This window comes from Anolis carolinensis, chromosome 6 (genome assembly GCF_035594765.1).
Source record: "Anolis carolinensis isolate JA03-04 chromosome 6, rAnoCar3.1.pri, whole genome shotgun sequence".
Lineage (NCBI taxonomy): Eukaryota > Metazoa > Chordata > Lepidosauria > Squamata > Dactyloidae > Anolis > Anolis carolinensis.
This window is the reverse complement of record NC_085846.1, coordinates 32,080,420-32,101,765: the sequence shown is the minus strand read 5'-3', so window position 1 is coordinate 32,101,765 and position 21,346 is coordinate 32,080,420. Positions and strand designations below refer to the sequence as shown.

At 39.9% G+C, this 21,346-nt stretch overlaps 1 protein-coding gene across 2 annotated transcripts in view; it reads right to left on the bottom strand.

Annotated features, from left to right (window-relative positions):
- Window positions 1-8,169: 8,169 nt before the first annotated feature.
- The window catches only part of tns4 (tensin 4), a 45,585-nt gene continuing 32,408 nt past the window's right edge, over window positions 8,170-21,346 (bottom strand). For both annotated transcript variants that reach the window (XM_062957419.1, XM_008113375.3), the window contains exons 6-13: window positions 20,905-21,012; window positions 19,418-19,510; window positions 18,347-18,424; window positions 16,510-16,581; window positions 14,676-14,844; window positions 13,606-13,674; window positions 9,930-9,956; window positions 8,170-9,217 (exon numbers count right to left, since the gene is read on the bottom strand). In XM_062957419.1, the coding sequence (XP_062813489.1) occupies window positions 9,076-9,217; window positions 9,930-9,956; window positions 13,606-13,674; window positions 14,676-14,844; window positions 16,510-16,581; window positions 18,347-18,424; window positions 19,418-19,510; window positions 20,905-21,012 (758 nt within the window). In that variant the 3' untranslated portion in view covers window positions 8,170-9,075. The remainder of the gene's footprint in view (window positions 9,218-9,929; window positions 9,957-13,605; window positions 13,675-14,675; window positions 14,845-16,509; window positions 16,582-18,346; window positions 18,425-19,417; window positions 19,511-20,904; window positions 21,013-21,346) is intronic.

The window sequence follows — 21,346 nt, the reverse complement described above, 5'->3', positions numbered from 1 at the left end:
CCAACCTCCAGAGTTGGACACAACCAGACTTAATGTCATGGAAAACCTTTACCTTCTATTCTCTGGACTGGGTGCACTGAGCATATATTTTGGAAGCTCTGTACAATGTTAGCAAACAACCATAACAAAAAGAAAAGCAGCAAACTGAGAAGCCCCATCTTATTGATTTATTTGTTTCCCTTACAAACAAACAAACTTGGCCCTCTTGAAACTGGATACACTTAAAACACTCATAACTGTCTCCTTCCCTTCACAAATGTTTTGCTCAGTTCAGGCTTTGCAGCAGGCGTTAATGGGAGTGGGACGTTCGTGCTGCTTCCCTGCTCCTAAAGCCCATCTCAAAGCTGTTTTCTTTTTCTCTCAAAAAGCAATTAAAAGGGAGTGAAGAGGCAACCCAGCGCAAACATTCCAGCTTGAAAATCCTTGGACTCCACTTCATGATCCCAACCTGCTGGGCTCTGTCATCATTTTTCAATTAGGATTCAAGGGCAAAAGAGGCTTCCCACCATCTGCACACGTGCCAAGGCTTGGCACTGACGCCCGGCCACCCCCTCCCCAGTTGGCACCTGACAACGATTTTTCCATTAAATAAAGCTCTCTTGGCAAGAAGACCTTGCGCTTTTATCAGCGTGTGCAAAATGCAAGTTCAGCACCAACACATCCCGGAGTGCCTGTGCGTACATAGATGCCCTTAGAACAATCAGGGCTTTAGAAGTCTCATGGTTTATCCCGAGTAAAGTACAACCACTGACTCAACCCCTGAATGGAAATTCAACATTTAAATAAAACTCTTCCATGCAATCAGCCTGATGTAGTTAGGACTTAAAACTGGGTTTAAGCCAGCTCTTGCAAAGACTTTTAGAAATGTATTTTGTTTCCATTGTTTTAAGTTTGTGTGCCAACCCTAAGCAAATTTCACAGGGTTTTCTTCAAAGCATTTGTTCAGAGGGGTTTGCCATTGCTAGTGTCTGCTTCAAACTGGATTATATGAATCTACACAGAAACATAGTCCAGTTCAAAGCAGGATAATCTGGCTTTTATACGCCAGAGTAGAAGGGCCCCTGTGACTTAACCAAGATCAGGATCTGAGTTTTCACGGCCGAACAGGGAAATAAAAAAGCAATATGTTGTTATTACTCATTTGGATACATTGCATAATATGATGTCTTTTATTTTTTGTTACATTTTCAAAAAGCCCCCCACCCCGATTATTGAAAAAAAGAATGGCATAAAACCTTTAAAAATCTATTTATTTATTTATTTACAGCATTTATATTCCGCCCTTCTCACCCCGAAGGGGACTCAGGGTGGATCACATTACACATATAAGGCAAACATTCAATGCCTTTTTAACATAGAACAAAGACAAACAAACATAGGCTCCGGGTCTCGAACTCATGACCTCCTGGTCAGAGTGATTCATTGCAGTTAATTGCAGCTGGCTAGCTCTCCCGCCTGCGCCAATCCATCTAAAATATCTCAAAAATGCCTCTGAAGGAATTTTAAAATTAATTAGAATGTATTAATTTATTAATAGTTTAATAAATTAATTTATTAATTTCTAATAATAGAAGCCCCAGGTGGCACAGTGGATTAAACTGCTGAGCTGCTGAACTTGCTGACCAAAAGGTTAGTGGTTCGAATCCGGGGAGCAAGGTGAGCTCCCGCTGTTAGCCCCAGCTTCTGCCAGCCTAGCAGTTCAAAAACATGCAAATGTGAGTAGATCAATAGATACCACTCCGGGAGGAAGGTAACGGTGCTCCATGCAGTCATATTGGCCACATGACAACGCTGGCTCTTTGGCTTAGAAATTGAGATGAGCACCAACCCCCAGAGTTGGACACGACTAGACTTACTGTCAGGAGAAAACCTTTACCTTACCTATTAATTTATTAAACAAATATGTCACCCACTCATTCTAACCAATTCCATTAGTTTTTGGCAGTTGTTTCTTTATGCCCTCGTTCCCTTTCAAAGTAAATTGTTACAGATATTTGCATTCATCGTAACTCTTTACTTCTAAGCATTAGTTGTAACTCATTATTTTCATACTCTCACTGGGGCCTACACTGCTATATAATGCAGTTCAAAGCAATTAATCTAGATTTTATATGACAGTGTAGAAGGGGCCTAGGACACACCTGACCATACAACACCCGAGTGTAATCAATATGGAAAAATTTATACATGATGAAGACAAAGTTCTTCATCATTTATAGCTTTTGCTTGATCCTACTAGGAAGAGAAAGATTCCACCCATCACCTCATCTCCCACTATTGAGTTAATTGGTTACAAACTCCTTTTGCATTTTGAACTGTCAAATCAGGCAGATTGGCCCTACAATTAGAGAGCAAAAGATATGGCCAATTGTATATAGAATGGTTGAAGGAAGTTGTTATTTTGCCCCTTGCTTTGGGCAGCACAATGACTTGGGGCAGCTTTGCCAACTGGGAACACTTCATGTTCAAGATGGCTCAGCCTCTTGAGGCTCACCACCAAATACCCTGGAGAAGGAAGCCTGGGATTGTAGAGTTAGCCCTCGGGTAGGAATCATACCACTTTCTAAATGTTGCACTAAAGCAACATTTGAAGTACTGTGTGGTTCTCAGAATTTCTAATTGTGTTTGGTGGGAACAGAAAATGGCACCTGGAAGGTCAAAGTTCTGGCTGTACTTCCTGTCTTTGGAGGGAGCTGAAGGACACTGTGAGGTTGAAATACAGCAAAACCAATAAAGCCTGATTTATTTATTTATCGTGTCAGAAGAGAATTGAGGATACAGTTATAATGTATAAAAAACCCCACAAACAAAGTTTAAAATTTGGCATTATACTGAATCTCCTTTGACCAGAAGCTGGCCACTTGGAGTGCCTCTGGTGTTGCTGTAAGAAGGTTCTCCATTGTGCATGTGGCAGGGCTCAAACTGCTCTTCTCCAGACTTGCATGCCGTGGACGCCACTTTGAAGCCCGATTTCTTAAGATTAGCTCTGCATCTCGTAGTGTTCAGCACCTTCCAAGTCATCCAGTGTTCTGTGTGCCCAGGGGGGAGCTTCTCACCCGATATCAGCCACTGATTGAGATTCTGGGTTTTTGCCTGACACTTTTGGACTCTCACTTGCTGAGGTGTTCCTGCGAGCATCTCTGTGGATCTTAGGAAGCTGTTTCTTGATTTAAGATGTTGGCATGCTGACTGATATCCAAACAGGAGATGTCAATGCCTTGGTCCTTTCACTACTGGCTGCTATTTCCCAATGGATGACTGGCATAGGTATTCCAAACGTCTGTCAAAATGAATAAATACATTCTGTATTTTCCAGGGAGGCATGTCAGATCTTTGGAAGCATAGACTCTATTCTGACATCCTTTTGGGCATGAAAGAATAAACCTCTGCTCCTTTTGCCTTCAACCTGGTTTGTGTCCTGATTAGAACTTTGGATAGCATGGTGCACCGGTTTTAGCAGTTACTGAAATCACTCAACAGAATGACCACAGGTGAATAGGAAGGCAGCAAAGAGCCATTGTGAAAGGGTGAAATATTTTCTCCATTTCTTACCTCTCAGAAGGACTTATTACAGACAAACGGCATGTTATATTAAAGTACAGAGCTTGAAAAAGGTACTTTTTGGACTACCTTTTCCAGGATCTTGCAGCAGTTAACAGGGTTAACTGTGGTTTTTAATAATAATAATATTTTTATTGAGTAGCCCTTAGGCATATCACAAGTCAACTGTGGTTAAAAAAGTGGTTCTGTCAGGGATTCCTCTTCTTCAGAAGAGGAAAGGGTGCAGGAAAGTGTTCATGAATCTGAGGGTGAGTTGGAGTCTGAGGAGGAGACTTTGCTAGTACCCTCATTCCAGGAGAGGTGAAAGGAAACAGAGCAGAGACGTCGTTCAGCTAGATTAGGTGCCAGAAATGCAGCTGAGTAATTAGGAACTGCCCTAGCAGCTGTGTGGGGACCCAGGGCTATAAAAGCTGAAGCAGGTGCAGCCAGGGCTTGCTGGTAACAAACTGACTCTAATGCCTTCACTCTCTGTGTGCCTGCTCCAAGTCTGCATCTGGATTTATGCCTGTTTCTTTGTCTGAAGTAAGACTTCCTGGCTTTCTTTTGCATTATTTCACTGAGTGTACTGTACTTTATGTTTTTCTGAAGTAAAGCAGTTTTCATTTACTTACCACAGCGTCTTAAGGCTGTTCTTGAAAGACAAAACAGGGCAGGTTCCAAACATTTTTGATATTTAGTTATTTATGCATTTGCTGCATATGTTGTTAAACAGTTCCAAATGCATCGAGAGATAATTTTTCTATCCTCAGCTTCCTCTTTTCCTGTTATTTCTGTTAAGTTGGCCAAATCTATATACATATTCTTTAAAAACAATTTGGAAGTAACTTATTAGAAAGGCCAATCTCCCCTTTCTCTTTAATTTTTTGTTTCACATCCTTAGTAAGGGATTCTGGAGGCAGATGCTGTTTGCTTTGCCTGCTGTAGGGAAGGGCACACATACTAAAGTTACAGCATAATTCCATTCATTATCATTATCATTCCATTCATACTATTAGTTAGAGCATAATTCCATTCATTATCAGCAAAAATTTATTATATTGGTTACTTCAGACATAGGGCTGTAATGTGACATTGAAAGTCTGTTTGTCCTGCCCTTTTTCACCATCTTCCCGGTGCCAAAATTGATAAAGTTGTTTTTAACTGTTTTGTATGTTTCGTTCTATCTTAATATTTTGTAGATTTTAATTGCATTGTGACCAATTTGTGTCTCAATCACAAAGTTAAAAGTTGAATATAAAAATAATTTAATACTACAACTGCTACTAAACATCCCAGTAGATAGAGGATCAGGATATATATAGAGAGGTCAGACAGGCATATAGACTTTGAAAAAAAAAGAGCTTCTTTGTCAGAGGCTTTGTTAATGGGGGTATGCCCGTCATTTTGTCCTGAAGGTGCCACCACACTTCTTTTTTCTTTTGTTTATAGTAGTGGGCAGAAAGGGTGGTTTGCAGTCCATATGAAAGCTCTGAATTCTCCCGGCAGATCCCAAAACCAATTTGAAAAAGACCCCAACTTGTCAGAAGTGTACAAAACATGGTAGTTTGGTTTCCCTTGTCCATTTTCTCAACTCCTGAAAAAAAGGTCTTCAACTGAAACCAGAAGTGATACTAGGTCATCTTAAAGTTATTTTGGAAGTGACACTTTGGTCTATGAGATGAGGAATCATGGGAAATAATCCCCGCCCCCAGTTGCTCACCCAATTTTATATGTGTGAAGTATTTGGAAGATTTTGGGAAAAGCAAAACTTAATAATAATAATCTGTGGGCCATGGTTTGAAAAAAATGTGATTTTTAAAGACCCTTTATGCTCTCTTTATGATCCTGAATTTACAAGCAATTGTTGTTCTATACAACTAAGAATAGACCCAATCTCCTACTAGCCTCTCCTCTGCAAGTCGGAGACAGTGTTGCAGAGTCGTTACAGGGGAAAAAACGCTATAATCCAAGTAATAAAAAAGGAGGAGGAAAATAAAACAAAAAAAGAAGGTGGAGGAAAACCAGCTGGACTAAAAAGCATCCGATTCCTTTGATAACTGGGAAGCCAAAACATTTTCCTCTCTTCATAGTTCCCTGTATGATTATAAAAGTGGTTTTATGGGATACAATTGTCCAAAATAGGAGTAAATTAAAAAGCAGAGCCTTGTTCATGGATTGCATAAGATCCTTTCCTATATGCCCTCGGAGACTTGGGTTGTAACATGCCAGGAATTATTTTTTATGTAAAAGGAAATAAAAAGCCAACTTTGAACATTAACAAGAGGGAACTACGTTTTTGCTTTAATCAAAACAGGGATGTGCCAGCAAGGAGGAGACCTTCTAAACTTGAGAATGGTGAACGAAAGTAGAATACAACCAAAAATTACTCTTTGGCACCCCCTGTGGGTCAGGACTACTAAGAAGCAATCTAGTGAAAGGGTTTTACTATCTGAATGCAAAACAGGAGGAAAAAACAGCAAATGTAGTCAAATCCTCCAAAACAATGTACAGTGATGGGAGTTGGAGAGAACCAGAGAGCATCTTCCTATGACTCAGAATCTTATAATAGTGATAGTATCATTTAGAAATACCCAACCAGCCTGCCCCCCCCCCCCCCCCCCCAATCTCTATGTATTTTAGAGGTGTGCAAAACTTCGTTTGTGATTCGTTTTTCGGATCTATTTCATAAGATTCGTACAGACGACTCTATATTAAGAGAAGCCAGGGGTCCCCATGCATAAAACTTAAGATTCAAATACTGACATATGATTTTGGATGAGTTGTCGTAAGGGCCACTTCTCCCCCAAAAGTGTTGGGTTTGGTTCCGCCAAAGGACCCTGAGGAGGAGGATGAGGCTGGAGTGGAGGGAGAAGCCCTGCTCTCTCCCCAAAGGAGTGGTGGTGGGGGGGAGGGATGCCTGGCTGGATGGCCGGGAAAGGAAGATCCCCTCCCCTCCGGCACATGGCCAGCCCATACAGAGAGGCAGAGAACACACTCACATTGGGGCTTTAATGCAGGAAGAGAACAAAATTCTGGGAAATGTAGTTTAGGGAAGGGCCTTTTGAATTCTCTGGCACTGCTGACCAAGAAGCAATGAAGCACCTGCATTTTAAAAGTAACTTCTCCAACTTGGAGAGGGAAAACCCAAGCTGACCTGGAGGCAATGCAGCACCTCTGTTTTAAAAGTAACTTCTCCAACTTGGAGAGAGAAAACACAAGCACCTTAAATCAGGAAGTGAGTAGAATTCTGGTAAATGTAATTTAGGCCGGGATCTTTTGAATTCTCTGCCACAGGGATCCCCGCCTTCCCAAACTTCATTTTCCAGAATTCTGCTTAATGCCTTGTGCTGCCGCTGCCTCTTCCTCCTCCTCCTTGAAAGTTTTGGTGGAGGAAAATCTGTGTTCATTCTCTAAAGGGATTTCGAGATAAAAAGGGATTGTTGGGAGTTGAATCAACCCTATGAGGTAGGCAAAGTTGAGAGGCAGTAACTCCAAAGTTTACCTAGTAGGTAGGCTTGTGCAGTCTGGGTAAACCATGATTCATTTTGGTGTCCTGGATTTCAGTGGGGGTCCCGATCTGTTTTTTGGGAGCCTATCAAATTTGGGAGGACAGAAACCCGTTTTGGATCTAGGAAGATGAAAGATTCATTTTCTATCTGGCCCATTGATGGCAATGGTGGTGGTGGTGGGGACTTCCCAGGCTCTCCATCTTGTCATTTTATGTATTACAGTAGAGTCTCACTTATCCAAGCCTCGCTTATCCAAGCCTCTGGATTATCCAAGCCATTTTTGTAGTCAATGTTTTCAATATATCATGATATTTTGGTGCTAAATTCGTAAATACAGTAATTACAACATTACTGCGTATTGAACTACCTTTTCTGTCAAATTTGTTGTATAACATGATGTTTTGGTGCTTAATTTGTAAAATCATAACCTAATTTGATGTTTAATAGGCTTTTCCTTAATCCCTCCTTATTATCTAAGATATTCACTTATCCAAGCTTCTGCCGGCCCGTTTAGTTTGGATAAGTGAGACTCTACTGTATTTGTACTTAATTAAGACTTGGATTAAAGGCATCAGAATTAAGATACCACTCTTTCTGCAATCCTTTCTCTTCTGTCTGTAGAGGAGGCCTGGATTTAAAGAAAGGACTTAGGAAACCTCACTTCCTGGGATCCTTTCCCTTATAGTGGCTCCCTCCCTCCTCGCACTCAATGTGTAACTGAAAGAAATTAAGCCGGTTTTCGACAGCCACTGCTGTGTTGCGGCCAATAAAAAAATGGCAGTGGAGCCTATGCTGAACCAGCCGAAGGCAAGGTCCAAAACGAATCCATGCACAAGCCTACTAGGAGGTTTCCTATTATCGTGATTATTATTATTATTACTTCAAAGGCTGGATGGGGGTGTTTTGATTGTAGAAGGGGATTGGACTCCTCCCCCCTTGCACAATTACTTTAAAAAGTAACAAATATTTGTTATATTGTTATAATTACAATACAGACGCCTAACGATATTTTAGAAACACTTCAAAAACTATTCTCCATGACCCACTAATTTAGTAATGAGTATTTAAACATTTTTTTCATTGATCACACAGACCTATATATATAAATTAGTTCACGATAGCTTGTAAAATAATTGATTTATTGTATTGACTTTGCACCATTACATTAAATGCACGAGGGAAATAGATAAAATACATTAAAAAGAAGTTGATATAGATATTTCTTCAATACCTCTGACATAACAATGAGTAACAATGTTGATGGTAATCTTCTTCCAGTGTCAGCATGCAATGCAACTTCTCACATGATGAAAATACATCCTCTTATTAGCAAAAACACATTCATTTTTCATAAATGGATCCAAAGGGTAAAAAAAACAAGACACCAAACTCAGAAATTGGCTAGTTGTCCTATCTGAATAATATAAGGGATCAAACTCAGTGGGAACTTCCACAGAAATCAGTTGGACTCTGAATGTTCCTCGTGCTTGGTGGGCAGATAGTCCCTTTACAAGAGAGTCCTAGAAGTGGCCAGATAGGATGTTCCTTGAAGTCTACCCAGGAACTGACTATGGCAGGGAGTTCAGTCGCTTTTTTAATTTGCAAAGAGATCCATGTGGGCTGAAGGAAGTCCTGTATTAAAAGTTAGCCTCTGCATTTCTAAAAATCTAGAAAAATGGTCAGGTGTATCCTTCAGAGACTAAAGGGGTGCGATCAGCTATTTGAGGTAAAAAAAGACAGTCCAATTTGGAGGTGGGTTGCAGAAGTCGTGGAGACTTGGAAGATTGCAAAATGACTTGGGAGGGGGGTTCATGTAACCCATGGCCCACAATTTGCTCCAGATATACAGTGTGCCCTTCTCAATAGGCATGCTTCTATTCCATCCCTCAAACTAGCAGCTTACATTTGCCCAAAGCCTTAGGAGTTTTCAAAATGCAACCCAGGCAGCTTCGAAAAGGTAAGAAGGCAGTGCACTCGAGACACAGAGGGCGGTGGTGTCATAGCTAGGAAACACAAGGATCTAGCATTAAGCAGAACCTAAAGCAGCGGGTAGACGTTTATTGACAAAGTCAACGACATGAGAAGCCGGATGTACTGCGTCATATTCGGCGAAGAGGTGGCAAATATTCTCAGCATCGGATGGGCTTTTGGCAACAACACCAAAGATCCTGTGGTGAGAAACAGACAGGAAATGTATCCTGAAGAGATTGTTTTATAGTCATGGAAGAAGCAATGGCTTACATCTGTGTTTAGGCAGGATAGTGTGTCACTTTGTGGTTTACAGATATATCATCCACTTAGTTTACACAATATGTTCTGCTCCTGCCAGGCACAGGAAGGGGCAAGCAGCCACAGAAGGGCATTTTCTTTCTCTTTCCTTCTTTTGTCAAAAGGGAATCAATAGATCGGCTCTCGCCTGGAAGGAGACCGTATCCAATCTGACTTACCTGCATTATGTACCCATTTTCCCTCCCACCTTTCATTAATTGGTTATATAATTTGTTTTAGAACTCCAGGATGGAAGAGGCAAAGATCAGGTTCCAAATCCAAAATAAATGAAAAATATAAATAGTAAATGGAACAGAAGCTGTAGTCTTAGCGCAAGCATTTGCCAGTTAGTCCTATTAAAATCATTGGACTTGCACTCAAGTAAACAGGACTAGGATGTGGGGATTAGTTTACCATTAAGGTATTTATTTTTATGGCTTTAAACAACGTGCCTCTTGTTGGCTTTTTTCCTTCTGGTCCTTTACAAATCTGTTTGTTTGGGCATTGCCTGAAAGAAATATCCCTTGACCAATATCTAATGCTACCATCACATCCTCTAGCCTTCACATATTCCAAGAGAACTTTGTTACTTGTCTCATTCATAGAACTCACCTTGAGGTTTTTGAAAATTTTTGCCACCTAACAAGGAAAACAAGACAAAAAAAAGTAACGTTAGACTTTATATAGACCGGACTTATTTTTTGAATGGAACGTTAAATAACCAAAATATATTTTTTTCTGTTTGTTTAAAAGAATCTTTAAGTTCGAATCTTTCAATAATATTCTGTACTTTATACCTTGATAAGGTTTGGTTTTACAGAATTCTGGATACCTTATGACCTGGGAGATAACTCTAGTTCTTGACTGGGTAAAAGACCAACCTGATCTTACTTGGAATTTGTGCTTTCCAAATATATTTTGGGAAGGATTAATAAAAATAGCATTTGGCCTCTGTATGTTCATCCACCTCTATTTTAGCACAGGTCTCCTTGAATGTTTTGAACCTGTCCACACAGCCTTGAGGCTATATTGTATTAAAATATGAATTCATATGTGTTTCACTTTACTACTTTCAGCATTCAAGATGCTGTCATGGTTCAACATATTGCGCCCTCAACTGACGTCTGGTGCCTACAGTGTTAGTGGGACAGTACATCTACTTTGGAATTTAGTCTAAACTTTACAAAAATAATGCTGGTCAATAAACATTATGGTGCCTGGAATGTTAGCCTTGTTTCTGGGTAGATTTGACCTGCTGATGGTACCAGTTTTTCCTTATCAACTCTAGTTTTCGAGATACAAAACTTATGCCATCTACCAGTTGCCATCTGCTTGCCCATAGAAAACCATGATAACTATATCTTAGAAACTAGAGCTGATGCTTCTAATTTTAATTTTGACTGAGTTTAAGCCTTTTTGACTTTCTCCTTTAAGCTATGTGGGGGATATTATGCTATGTGGGGGAAAGCTACTGCATTTTGAAATAGCTTTGACCCATGAGTTTAAAATTGCCCAAATGTTACATCTGGGAGGAAGAGGAGCTCCATGAGCGTCCCATTGGGAGTCTCAAGGTCTGTATGTGGTGCATAGGTCACACTTTGCCCACCCCTAGGGTTTTAACATCTAAACGTAAAATATGAGCTATCCTTTGTATTCTTTAGAGCTGGGGTCTGAGCAGTCTGGATTTTTAAGTTGGTGCGAGTCCTGTAACTATACAGTTTGCCATGAAACACAAACTGAAAAGCTCCAGGCTCTATACACGGAAGCTGGCTTGTGACCAACACCAGGCAACCCTCAAAAGCTTCTGGGAATCATCAGTGCCAAGGGTTTGGGTTGCTTCCCAAGCCTGGCTTTTAAAATCTGAAATGGCTGGCATTCATTCTCTCAGTTAATGTGAAGAATTCAGACACGTCTGTTGCCAAACACAACTAAAGTGCCATCCAGCATGGACGGTACACTGCTACTGATGCATCTGGTGGGAAAGAGTGGTGACGTGCCACCGTTTCCCGGTTGTAGTGTTAATGTTGCACAACATAGTCACTTCCTTCATTATTTTTAAATTCATGTCCTGTAGCAAATCATTCCAGTGGTGTGTTTCATTGCAAAGGCAAAAGCACAACATTAAAACTGGAGCTTTAAAAAAGAATTTCCCGTGGGTACACAGCAGTACCAATATACATATATTTTTAAAATTCCCAACAAAAACAGGAAGTGACATTGGGAAATGAAAGAAACAATTATTTCTGGGAAGCATGAAGAATCTAGATCAGTGGTTCTCAACCTGTGGGTTCCCAGATGTTTTGGCCTTCAATTCCCAGAAATCCCAACAGCTGGTAAATTGGCTGGGATTTCTGGGAATTGTAGGCCAACACACCTGGGGACCCACAGGCTGAGCACCACTCAGCAGCTGACTTCTTCAACAATTGAGACTAGGCCCAGAGACACCTCAAGAGTCTGAAAGTCAGTGTTACCTAGTGGTTATAATGTTGGTTGGGGACTTGGGAGATCCAGGTTCTAATCCTGTCCAACCTATGTAACTCTTTATAACCTTTATCTAGTTCAGCTCTCATACCCTCAACTATATTGAAAGATGTGTTGAGGATAAAATGGGAAACAGGGTAATCATGCATGCACATTTAAATGTAACAAGTAAACAAAGAAAGCTTCTCTCATTGGATCCAGATACATGGGAGGCACAAGGAGCCAAACATGAAGAATGCTTTTTACAGTTTGTTCCTATGTCAAGTGCTGTCTAGCCAAAATCAAGATAATGTTCCTCCTCCATTGCGACCCACCAGTCTTTAATTCTAGAGACTAATGTAATCAACGGATAGCATGTTGATTTAAGGCTGAAGATAATGAGACAAGTACTGTGGATTTGCACTGGGGAATACAGTAGTGGTATAATAAAATTCACTACTTCACTTCCACTTATAGCTGACTGCAAAAGAGCAATGACAATATTGCCTATGTATGAGCCCTGCCACCCCCATAAAGAGTCCAGCTATGGGCTGTTTCTTTGCCACTAACCATGGAATAGCTATTTATTGCTCAGAAATCTCAGAAAACATTTTAGATGCAGCCAGAGAACATGATGGTTTGCTAGGAAATAGTTGGGGGTTTCCCAAGGTTACACTAAGACAAGTTGCAACCTGAGGCAAAGGTACCCTCATCCCATTCCATCCTGTGTCAAGATGTGAACATGATTAACAGCTGACACTGGTGTTAACAATGGCAAAGCAGTATTGGCTTCCAGTACACCTGAAGACAGCAGGCTAGTTGTTTGGAGAGGGAAGATACAAGGCACTGTGGTGTCCAAGAGAGCTGAGGACAAATAGCTTGAGAAAAACTGCTATTGTTTGCCAACATCTACAACCTGAGGCTGTTTGCCAACATCTACCACCCCACTCTAACTAATGGTAAAGTTAGTCTTGGTACTTCTTATTCTGGAAATAGTAATTCAGCAGGCAATGCCATTCAGCCTCTGATGACTAAGAATATGAAGTGAGAGCTGAGAGATTCCTAAAATGAAATATCATAGGGGAACTGATTGTGCAGAATAGAAACTGTGGGAAAACATGGAAATTCTTATATATGGCTGCTCAATAATACTATTATTTATTTATTTACTACATTTATATCCCACCCTTCTCACCCCGAGCGGCTTAGAAGTTATATGTACATACAATATATTATATTATTAGCATAGCCCAATATTAGCATGATATATTACTATATTGTATTGTACTATGGGAGCCCCGGTGGCGAAGTGTGTTAAAGCACTGAGCTGCTGAACTTGCAGACTGAAAGGTCCCAGGTTCAAACGCTGGGAGCAACATGAGCGGCCACTGTTAGCTCCAGCTTCTGCCAACCTAGCAGTTCGAAAACATGCCAATGTGAGTAGATCAATAGGTACTGCTCTGGTGGGAAGGTAACGGCGCTCCATGCAGTTATGCCAGCCACATGACCTTGGAGGTGTCTACAGACAACGCCGGCTCTTCGGCTTAGAAATGGAGATGAGCACCAACCTCCAGAGTCAGACTTGACTGGACTTAACGTCAGGGGAAACCTTTACCTTTACCTTATTGTACTATACCACTATACTGTAATTTTAATAAGTAATATTACATCTGATATATAATATACAATTAATATTATTCTATTGTATTATTATTAGTATTATATTTTATTACATTATAATATTATTATCAATATATGTATATACGATATATTATATTATTAGCATTACTAGTTGTCAGGTCTGTCCTGAACATTATCGTTGACTTACTTTCGGTTTTCAGGATCCATGTTGCAAAAGCTGATGGTAGCCAGTGGATAGTGCCGCCTGAAAAATACCCTGCAGGGGAACATTTTAAGCTGTTGTCAATGTGCTCACAAGTGCATCATTCCATGCAATCACTCAGTGAAAGATCATTATTTAACAGTACAATACTATACAGTTTTGTGCTGAAGGTGCCACAACATTTCTTTTTTCTTTCATTTACAGTAGTGAGTGGAAAAGTTGTCTTGTAGTCCATATGAAGGCTCTGAATTTCCCCAGCAGACCCCAAGGCCTATTTAATAAAGTACCCAACTGGACTGGAATTTAGGAAGTTCAAGCCCCATGGTCTAGCTACTCTGTCCTTCTTCCCTTGCTTCCTTCCTTCAGTGTTTGATGTGTATACCTTCTTGTAAATCACAGGTCATTGTGAAAATAAAGTATAGAACACAAGGGCCGTATCCCCCACCTTCGAATGAGGAGAGCAAAGATCAGCTATCTAGTAAAATAATAAATGTACATATCAACTTAGAAGTCAATCCCATTGAACTTAAAAGGGTTACTCACAATCATATGAATATAAAATTGCTACTACAGTCTTTTTTTGCAACCTTAATATGTACAATCCGATCACCTGAGAAACTAAACATTTATTATGCTGTACAAAACAAATAATGTACACAGTTACGGCCAGTTTATTGCTATGAATAATTTCAGAATCTGCTTTAGGAAGAGCTATTGCAGTGTAAAAAAATATGACAGGAAGTTGTAGGCTGTATTTCAGAGGAAGGAACTGGCAAAACCACCTTTGAGTTTTCCTTGGCTAAGCAAACCCTATCAAATTCATGAAGTCGCCATAAGTCAACAGTTGACTTGAAGGCACACCCAACCATCTGCTGTCACTTGAGGAATGTGCAATTGTATAGTCTTGAATTATAATTCCTATTGTGAGGATAGACATGCTGCACATACAGAGTTTGTCCCCTTTCACTTGCAAACGTTAAAAAATATGTCATCATTCTGACCATCCCACCATTTGTACAGAGTACCCACAGTGTGTCCCAGCTCAGCTTCCTTACTTTCTCTGGATGTCCGTCAGGGTTATTCCTTGCTCAGTAACTTTGAAGTGGACAATGGTGGGCGTGGGTAGAGTCTCCTGCTTGAAAGTGGAGGACACGGCTTTCTGAACTGCTGCTTTGCCAGTAAGAGTCTCCATGTTCACAGAGTGCAGGTACAAGAGGTTGCATACTGCGGGGCCAAAAGATAGGGTGGTAAAAAATAAACAAATAAACAAACAAACAAAGACGTACTCTTTCCACATTATTTCTGCTCCTCATACCAATCTTTTTTGTTAAACAAACCATTCCCAGGAACACATCTACTTTGTTAATTGATGTATACCTGTAATTTGTTGTCCTTGCATTTTTACCACCAGAGAGAAAAAGTGCCTGTTGAGTTTTCTGCTTTAGATAGCAAAGTATCTTGGCTGGTTTTGGGAACTGCACAACTTAGCTTGGATGGGTAAGATGAGAGGTGGCTTTGCTCCCTTATCATGGCAGTAAAATATCTTAATGATTTTTTTTTCGTGTCAGGAATAACTTGAGAAATTGCAAGTTGCTTCTGATGTGAGAGAATTGGTCGTCTGCAAGAACGTTGGCCAGGGGGTGCCCAGATGTTTGATGTTTTACCATCCTGTGGGAGGCTTCTCTCAAGTCTCCACATGGGGAGCTGGAGCTGACAGTGGGAGCTCACCCACTCTCCCTGGATTCGAACCGCCAACTTGTCAATCAGCAGTCCTGCCAGCACAAGGGGCTCCTATCTTATTGATGAAAATATATCTATTTTCCCTCCCCCTTCAAACTTGTTTTTAGTGTGAAGTCAGTTGGTGTTTTCAACCTTAAGCAACAAACAAACCAGGAATAGAAATATAGTAGGTCTTCCACCTTTACAGTTGACAGATGATTCTATGATTTTATGGATTAAAATGTTCTCTCTCTGAATCTTTAGATCCTCTGGTGTGATTCTATGCTCAATTTCTGGTGGAAGTTGATCATAAAGTTGTGCTGGAGGACCTAGAAATTCCTAGTGATGTATTGTCTCAGGTAAAAAAAATAGTATTTTGAATTCACATTTTCCCTACTTTCACAGGGATCTTGTGCCCTTAACCTCAACAAATGTGGAGGTTTGACTATAGATTTTTTCACTGTAGTGATATAGCATTAAAATAAATAAAATAGAATCGAATGTTAAAAGCTAATGTTAAAGCATGCTGGAAAAGGACTCTCATTCTCCCTCATCCACATTTGACAGGATGGGTCTTGAACTGCACTGCAGATTTGAAAAAGGCATCACATTGAAAAAGGCATCACAAGGGAATAACTGGATTGGAATTAGACCTTCCAGGTCTCCAGATCTGGACCCTCTAGTCTTCAGACAGACCTGATTGGACTGGATTTTTAAACTGATTTTGAACAAGAAAGCTGCTGCAGCAAGATCTTAGAACTGGGAACAGCTGGGGCTACAAGGATTTCTTTTTATCGATTCTTATGAGAATTCATGTTAGGAGACATCATACATGGGTTTGCACCATTCACGAGACCTCACAAAACCTTCCAAGCACAAGCCACTTGCTATTCTGCATGAAGCAATCTGGGATTCATAGCCAAAAATAAATACATTTCCCAAGATTATGCACAATGCAGTCATGGAAGTGAAGACTGTTCCTTGGCGAGTCAAGAGAAATATATCAATCAGGCATCAATCAAACTATAGTTTGAATGGGGGCAAAATGAAGTTTCTTCACAATAAGAGCATACCAAAATGACATTGGGACTGAACAACAGATGTGCATTTGTAACATTAATGCCTAGCAGTAATCCCTGAATAAATATGAATTTATCCCATAACTCTCACCAGCAGCCTTCTCTGAAACTGGAAGAGTGGCTTCCGTGTGTGCTACAGACTTCTCTTCTCCTCCAATAAAATCTGGAACAGAAGTGAAAGGCAAACAACTATGAAGACACAGGTGACTGAAGAGCAGAGCATGTCAACTACAACACACAGGCAAAATTTGATCATTCAGAACTTATGACCATCATTTATATTATAGTTCCCAAAACCACACAACCAACATGATCACTGGCTATATTTGGAGGGATATTATTATTATTATTATTATTAATAATAATAATAATAATAATAATAAGTCCATCTCCCCGAAGGGACTCAGGGCAGCTTAAACGGGGATGAGCCCAGCAACAACATAAATTTACATACAATCAGTGATTTAAAAACAAGATAGCAATATAAAACAAGCAATATAATATAACAATGAATTAAAACCTGAACATCAATTACTACATATACAAAGAGTGACTAGTGCAAAGACTCTGAGTAGGGTCCATGAATAAAATAAGAATGAGCAGGGGAATAATGGGAGGACGGTCATATTAAAACGCCAAAAACATATAGAGTGAGGGACGATGATAAAGTGCAGTACAATTTGTAAACAGTTACATGTCTAATGGGCTTCCTCACTCAAAAGAGCACCATAACGTTTTTATTTCCCGGCGGAAGATGGACAATGAAGGTGCCAGTCTAATCTCCCTGGGGAGAGAGATCCAGAGCTCGGGGGCCACCACCGAGAAGGCCCTCTCCCTCGTCCCCACCAACCGTGCTTGAGACAGAGGAGGGGTGAGAGAAGGGCCTCCCCGGAAGATCCAAGCTGTACAATCCTAACACACGGATAAGATAACCTCCGGAAAGGCCACCAGCCTCTTTAGGCTACATAGAGGGGGAAAGAGAAAGAAACAGAGAAGGAGAAAAGCAATCCTTAAAAATAATAGATTCCTTCTTCTTAGTGTGTTGACAGTAAATTTTACTGGGATTCAAATGTTGATCCAGGTCATCCTTCAGGTGTTATTTGCATCAGTTGCATTGGTCACCCATTTCTCTTCAAACAAAATTTAATGTACTGTTCTTAAACAAGGAAGCACTAGATCAGTAGTTCTCAACCTGTGGTTCCTCAGGTGTTTTGGTCTACAACTTCCAGAAACCCCAGCCAGTTTCTCACCTGTTAGGATTTCTGGGAGTTGAAGGCCAAAACATCTGGGGACCCACAGGTTGAGAACCACTTTACTAGATAACGTAGGACCACATTATAAGTGAACATGTCCATGGGAACCTTCCTGGATTCTAAGATAGGCCTTAGAGTTTCTGATCTATTTTCTCTCTTTGATTTTCTCAGGTTCTCAGATGATAGGATATTTCTTGTTCCTTCTAGCAGTGGGCTCAACAATTCTTAGAAGTCTTCTTTTTTTGCTGGCCTTTTCCTTTTCCCAAATGCACACCCCAACAATCACCAGTTCCCTCAAACATCCTCCTCCATCTTCTCTACTTATTGTGTGGTCCTATTAATTCTGTCTAATAGTCCCATAATTCTCTAATTTAAGTGGAGAATGTTTCCAGTCCACTGATAATACCACATTTGGGCAGAGTATACAGTGTGGTGTAGTGATTTGAGCATTGGATCATGACCCTGGAAAGCAGAGCCGGAATCCCTGCTCAGCCATGGAAATTCGCTGGATGATCTTAAGCATGTCACACTTTCTCAGCCTTAGAGTGAGGCAAAGGCAAAGGCCTCTCTTCACAAACCAGCCTCGTGATAGGTTTGCTTTAGGCTTCCCAAACAACAGATAGGACTAGAAGGCACACAACAATAGGAATTATTTGCTAAAATTTTCAAATTTACCTTGACTCGGGATGACCAGTTTGCAGGGTAATGCCAAAGGCATAATAGTGTGTTGATATACAAATGCTGAAAGGCTTCCTGCAGAAAAGAGACAGAGAAAGTGGTTGGTACGCCGTGTTCTTGAAACCTCTGCATTCCTCCATATCTGCCCAAACAATTAGTTTTCATGCGAACTGCCAGTGATTTGTTTATTTATTTATGAATTAGTGGCAAGTATTTCTTTTTCATCTTCTGGGAAACTGATGCAGATTTTCAGTTCGGGTATTCTTTGGAAGAGGATTCTGATAGTTCTGGGGTATGTGTGTGGGTTACCATTATTTACGATGCATCTCTGAGCAGAAGAGGAAGGATGTGTACCCATCACTTTGAGTCCCAGCTGCCTAACCTCATTGTGTTGTTGGCCTCCCATAGTTTGTGGGTTTGGGTCAGGGACAAGCAAAGTATTTCCCTTGAGTTTGATGCAGGTCCAAAGCACATTTTTATGCTCCCAATATCCTGCCATTTTGAGTTGTGTGTGTGTCTGTATTTCAATCATCCTAAATGCACTATAGTTAATGGGAAAAAAGAATGAAATGTCAATATAATAGTCCATTATCAGTTTCATGGTCAATCGAGGTTCTTCTTGTTCTGTATTACTTATCAGGGTTATAGACATTATCTTATTAGAGTAAAATTAAGTGTATTTAAAAATACTTTTCCAAGTATGAGTGAGGGAATTTATCTGTTAATGATGAGGGGTTTATAATGAATGTAATAACACTTAATGAAGAATTACTTTAAATTGTTTTTATCTTATATTCACTATTTAGGAATATATAGCTACAAGGGTGTAGCAAGATGTTTTCATGGGGGAGGAGACTAAGATTGAGAGGGGAGAAGGACTTGGGACTTATATGAATAATTTCTGAGGAAAAGGGGGGACAATTAAAAATTGCGAAGCTTCCAGAAAAACAAATGAATCTGAAATACAATATTTTTGACGTGCAGACTAATTAGACAAAACAATGTAACAGATTTAGCCTCTCAGATTTAAAACTAACTAGAATGGAAAGAAAAAAAAGACTATCCTACCGAAATATGGTTCTTCATCGGCCCCTTTAAGATGCACTCCCCGGGCAGAGGACTCAATGAGAAAATGCCTGATGAGATCACAGCTTTTTTCACCTTGAAAAGCAAAACAGTGTGATGTGAAATAGGTTTGAAATTGAACTTTTGGAAACACAAAACAAAAAACAGTTACATCTGACTTTGTGCAAAATTCAGATTTAAATTGGCTTTTTGAAAAGTGTCAGACCTTGACCATAGAATTGTGTTGTAGGACCTATAAATGCCTAGATAATTTCTGGGTCCTCCAGTATGACACTTTAGTCAACTTCTGGCGGAAGCTGAATTAGAGATTCAACATATGAATCAGATCCCCAAAATCTGCAAAAATTAAATCAGCACATCCTCAAATGTTAAACCAGGACATGCCCAAATGGATAAATAGCATTTCAATGTGAAAATTCACTTTGAGATAAGAGCAATTTGAGTTAAGATCTCAGTCACAGAACAAATTAATTTTTTAAGTCAAGGTATCATGGTACTTATAGATATCTTTGGTAGTTTCCAGGAATTCTTTGTACGTCACAAAGAAAGTGGGCAATGAAAAATAAATGAATTAATTACAGGATGCTGTTGCTCAAAGTGTATGGGAAAGCTGCCTGGAGTCTCTTTGCATCAATGATGGCTGAGTCAATGATGGTTGAGTCATTCAACCACTACTTACGTTGAGACTCCAAAGACTCATACAGCCTGAAGGGATGCCACCCGGTGCTTTTCTGCATTAGTCACTGATCGGGATGTGAATGACTTGCTCTGAACTCTTGTTTTATTAAGATGTCAGGGCAGAAAGAACATTTGTTTCTCTTTGTTTCCTAGCACATGAATGGCTTTTCCATTGGGAAGCCCCAGGAAGAAAAGAGTAGCAATAATTTTTGGGGAAGTCTTCTGGGGTACTAATATATGTTTTTTTCCCCTCTGTCTGTAGTACACTTTCTCTAGACAGAAAAAAAATGGTTTCACTACGTATATTTCTGTTGAAAAATATGGTTCTCTACACTGAAAAACAATGCTCATTGATGGACAGAATTACTTCCCAGAAAAGGTTACCAAAAGCTAATATCTGTTAAGAGGTGAATAGAAATCTTCGTTTTCCCCAGAAAGAGGGGAAAAAATGTCCTTGCATGCAAGGCCAAGTAGCATGAAGATTTACATCCATACAGAAATAGGGTTCTTTTGAGCAACTAGATAACAACTTTTCAATTATACGATTGCTATGTGCCTTTCTCCAATTTGAATTCTTTTTAAAAAGCATCTTCCAGCTACTGGGTGGTTGGGAAAACTCCAGTGCATTCTAATCTATTTCCCTGTTCATCCCATCTGTTTTATGGCTCATCAATATAGAGACTAGGAAACTTCAAACAAATTGTCTTTATGGTTTAATTTCCAACATGTCTTGGAAAATAAATGCTTTGGCCAAGTTAGCTTCCAGTTCACCCAAAGGGAATTTTTTGTACCTGGTTTGCTACCGCAGACTTTCATAGCTAAGCCAAATGAGCCACGATAAGACGTACTATCCCTCATGATGAAAGAACCTGGGGATTCATCCATCAGCAGTTGGACAGCTGTGTAAAAACACACAATTAGGAAAATATCACATTAAGGAAGACGTTGGGTATCTTATAAAGAATATCTAAGAGAGTAATAATATTTGTTGCTTTTATTTCATATCAATTTATTCATTGCTTGTATGGTATCAAATTCAATGGTGCCACGACTGAATACTGGAATGAGCAGATAAATGAATTGCCATAGCCTGCTGTAAGATATACTATTATTCCCCAGTTTGCAGAGATGGAAGGATTGAAAAAAGATAGACTTGCTTAATCTTGCCAATTCACAACAGAAGAACCAGATAATAATACTATACCATATAGGATCTCTGATATGTTGAGAGGA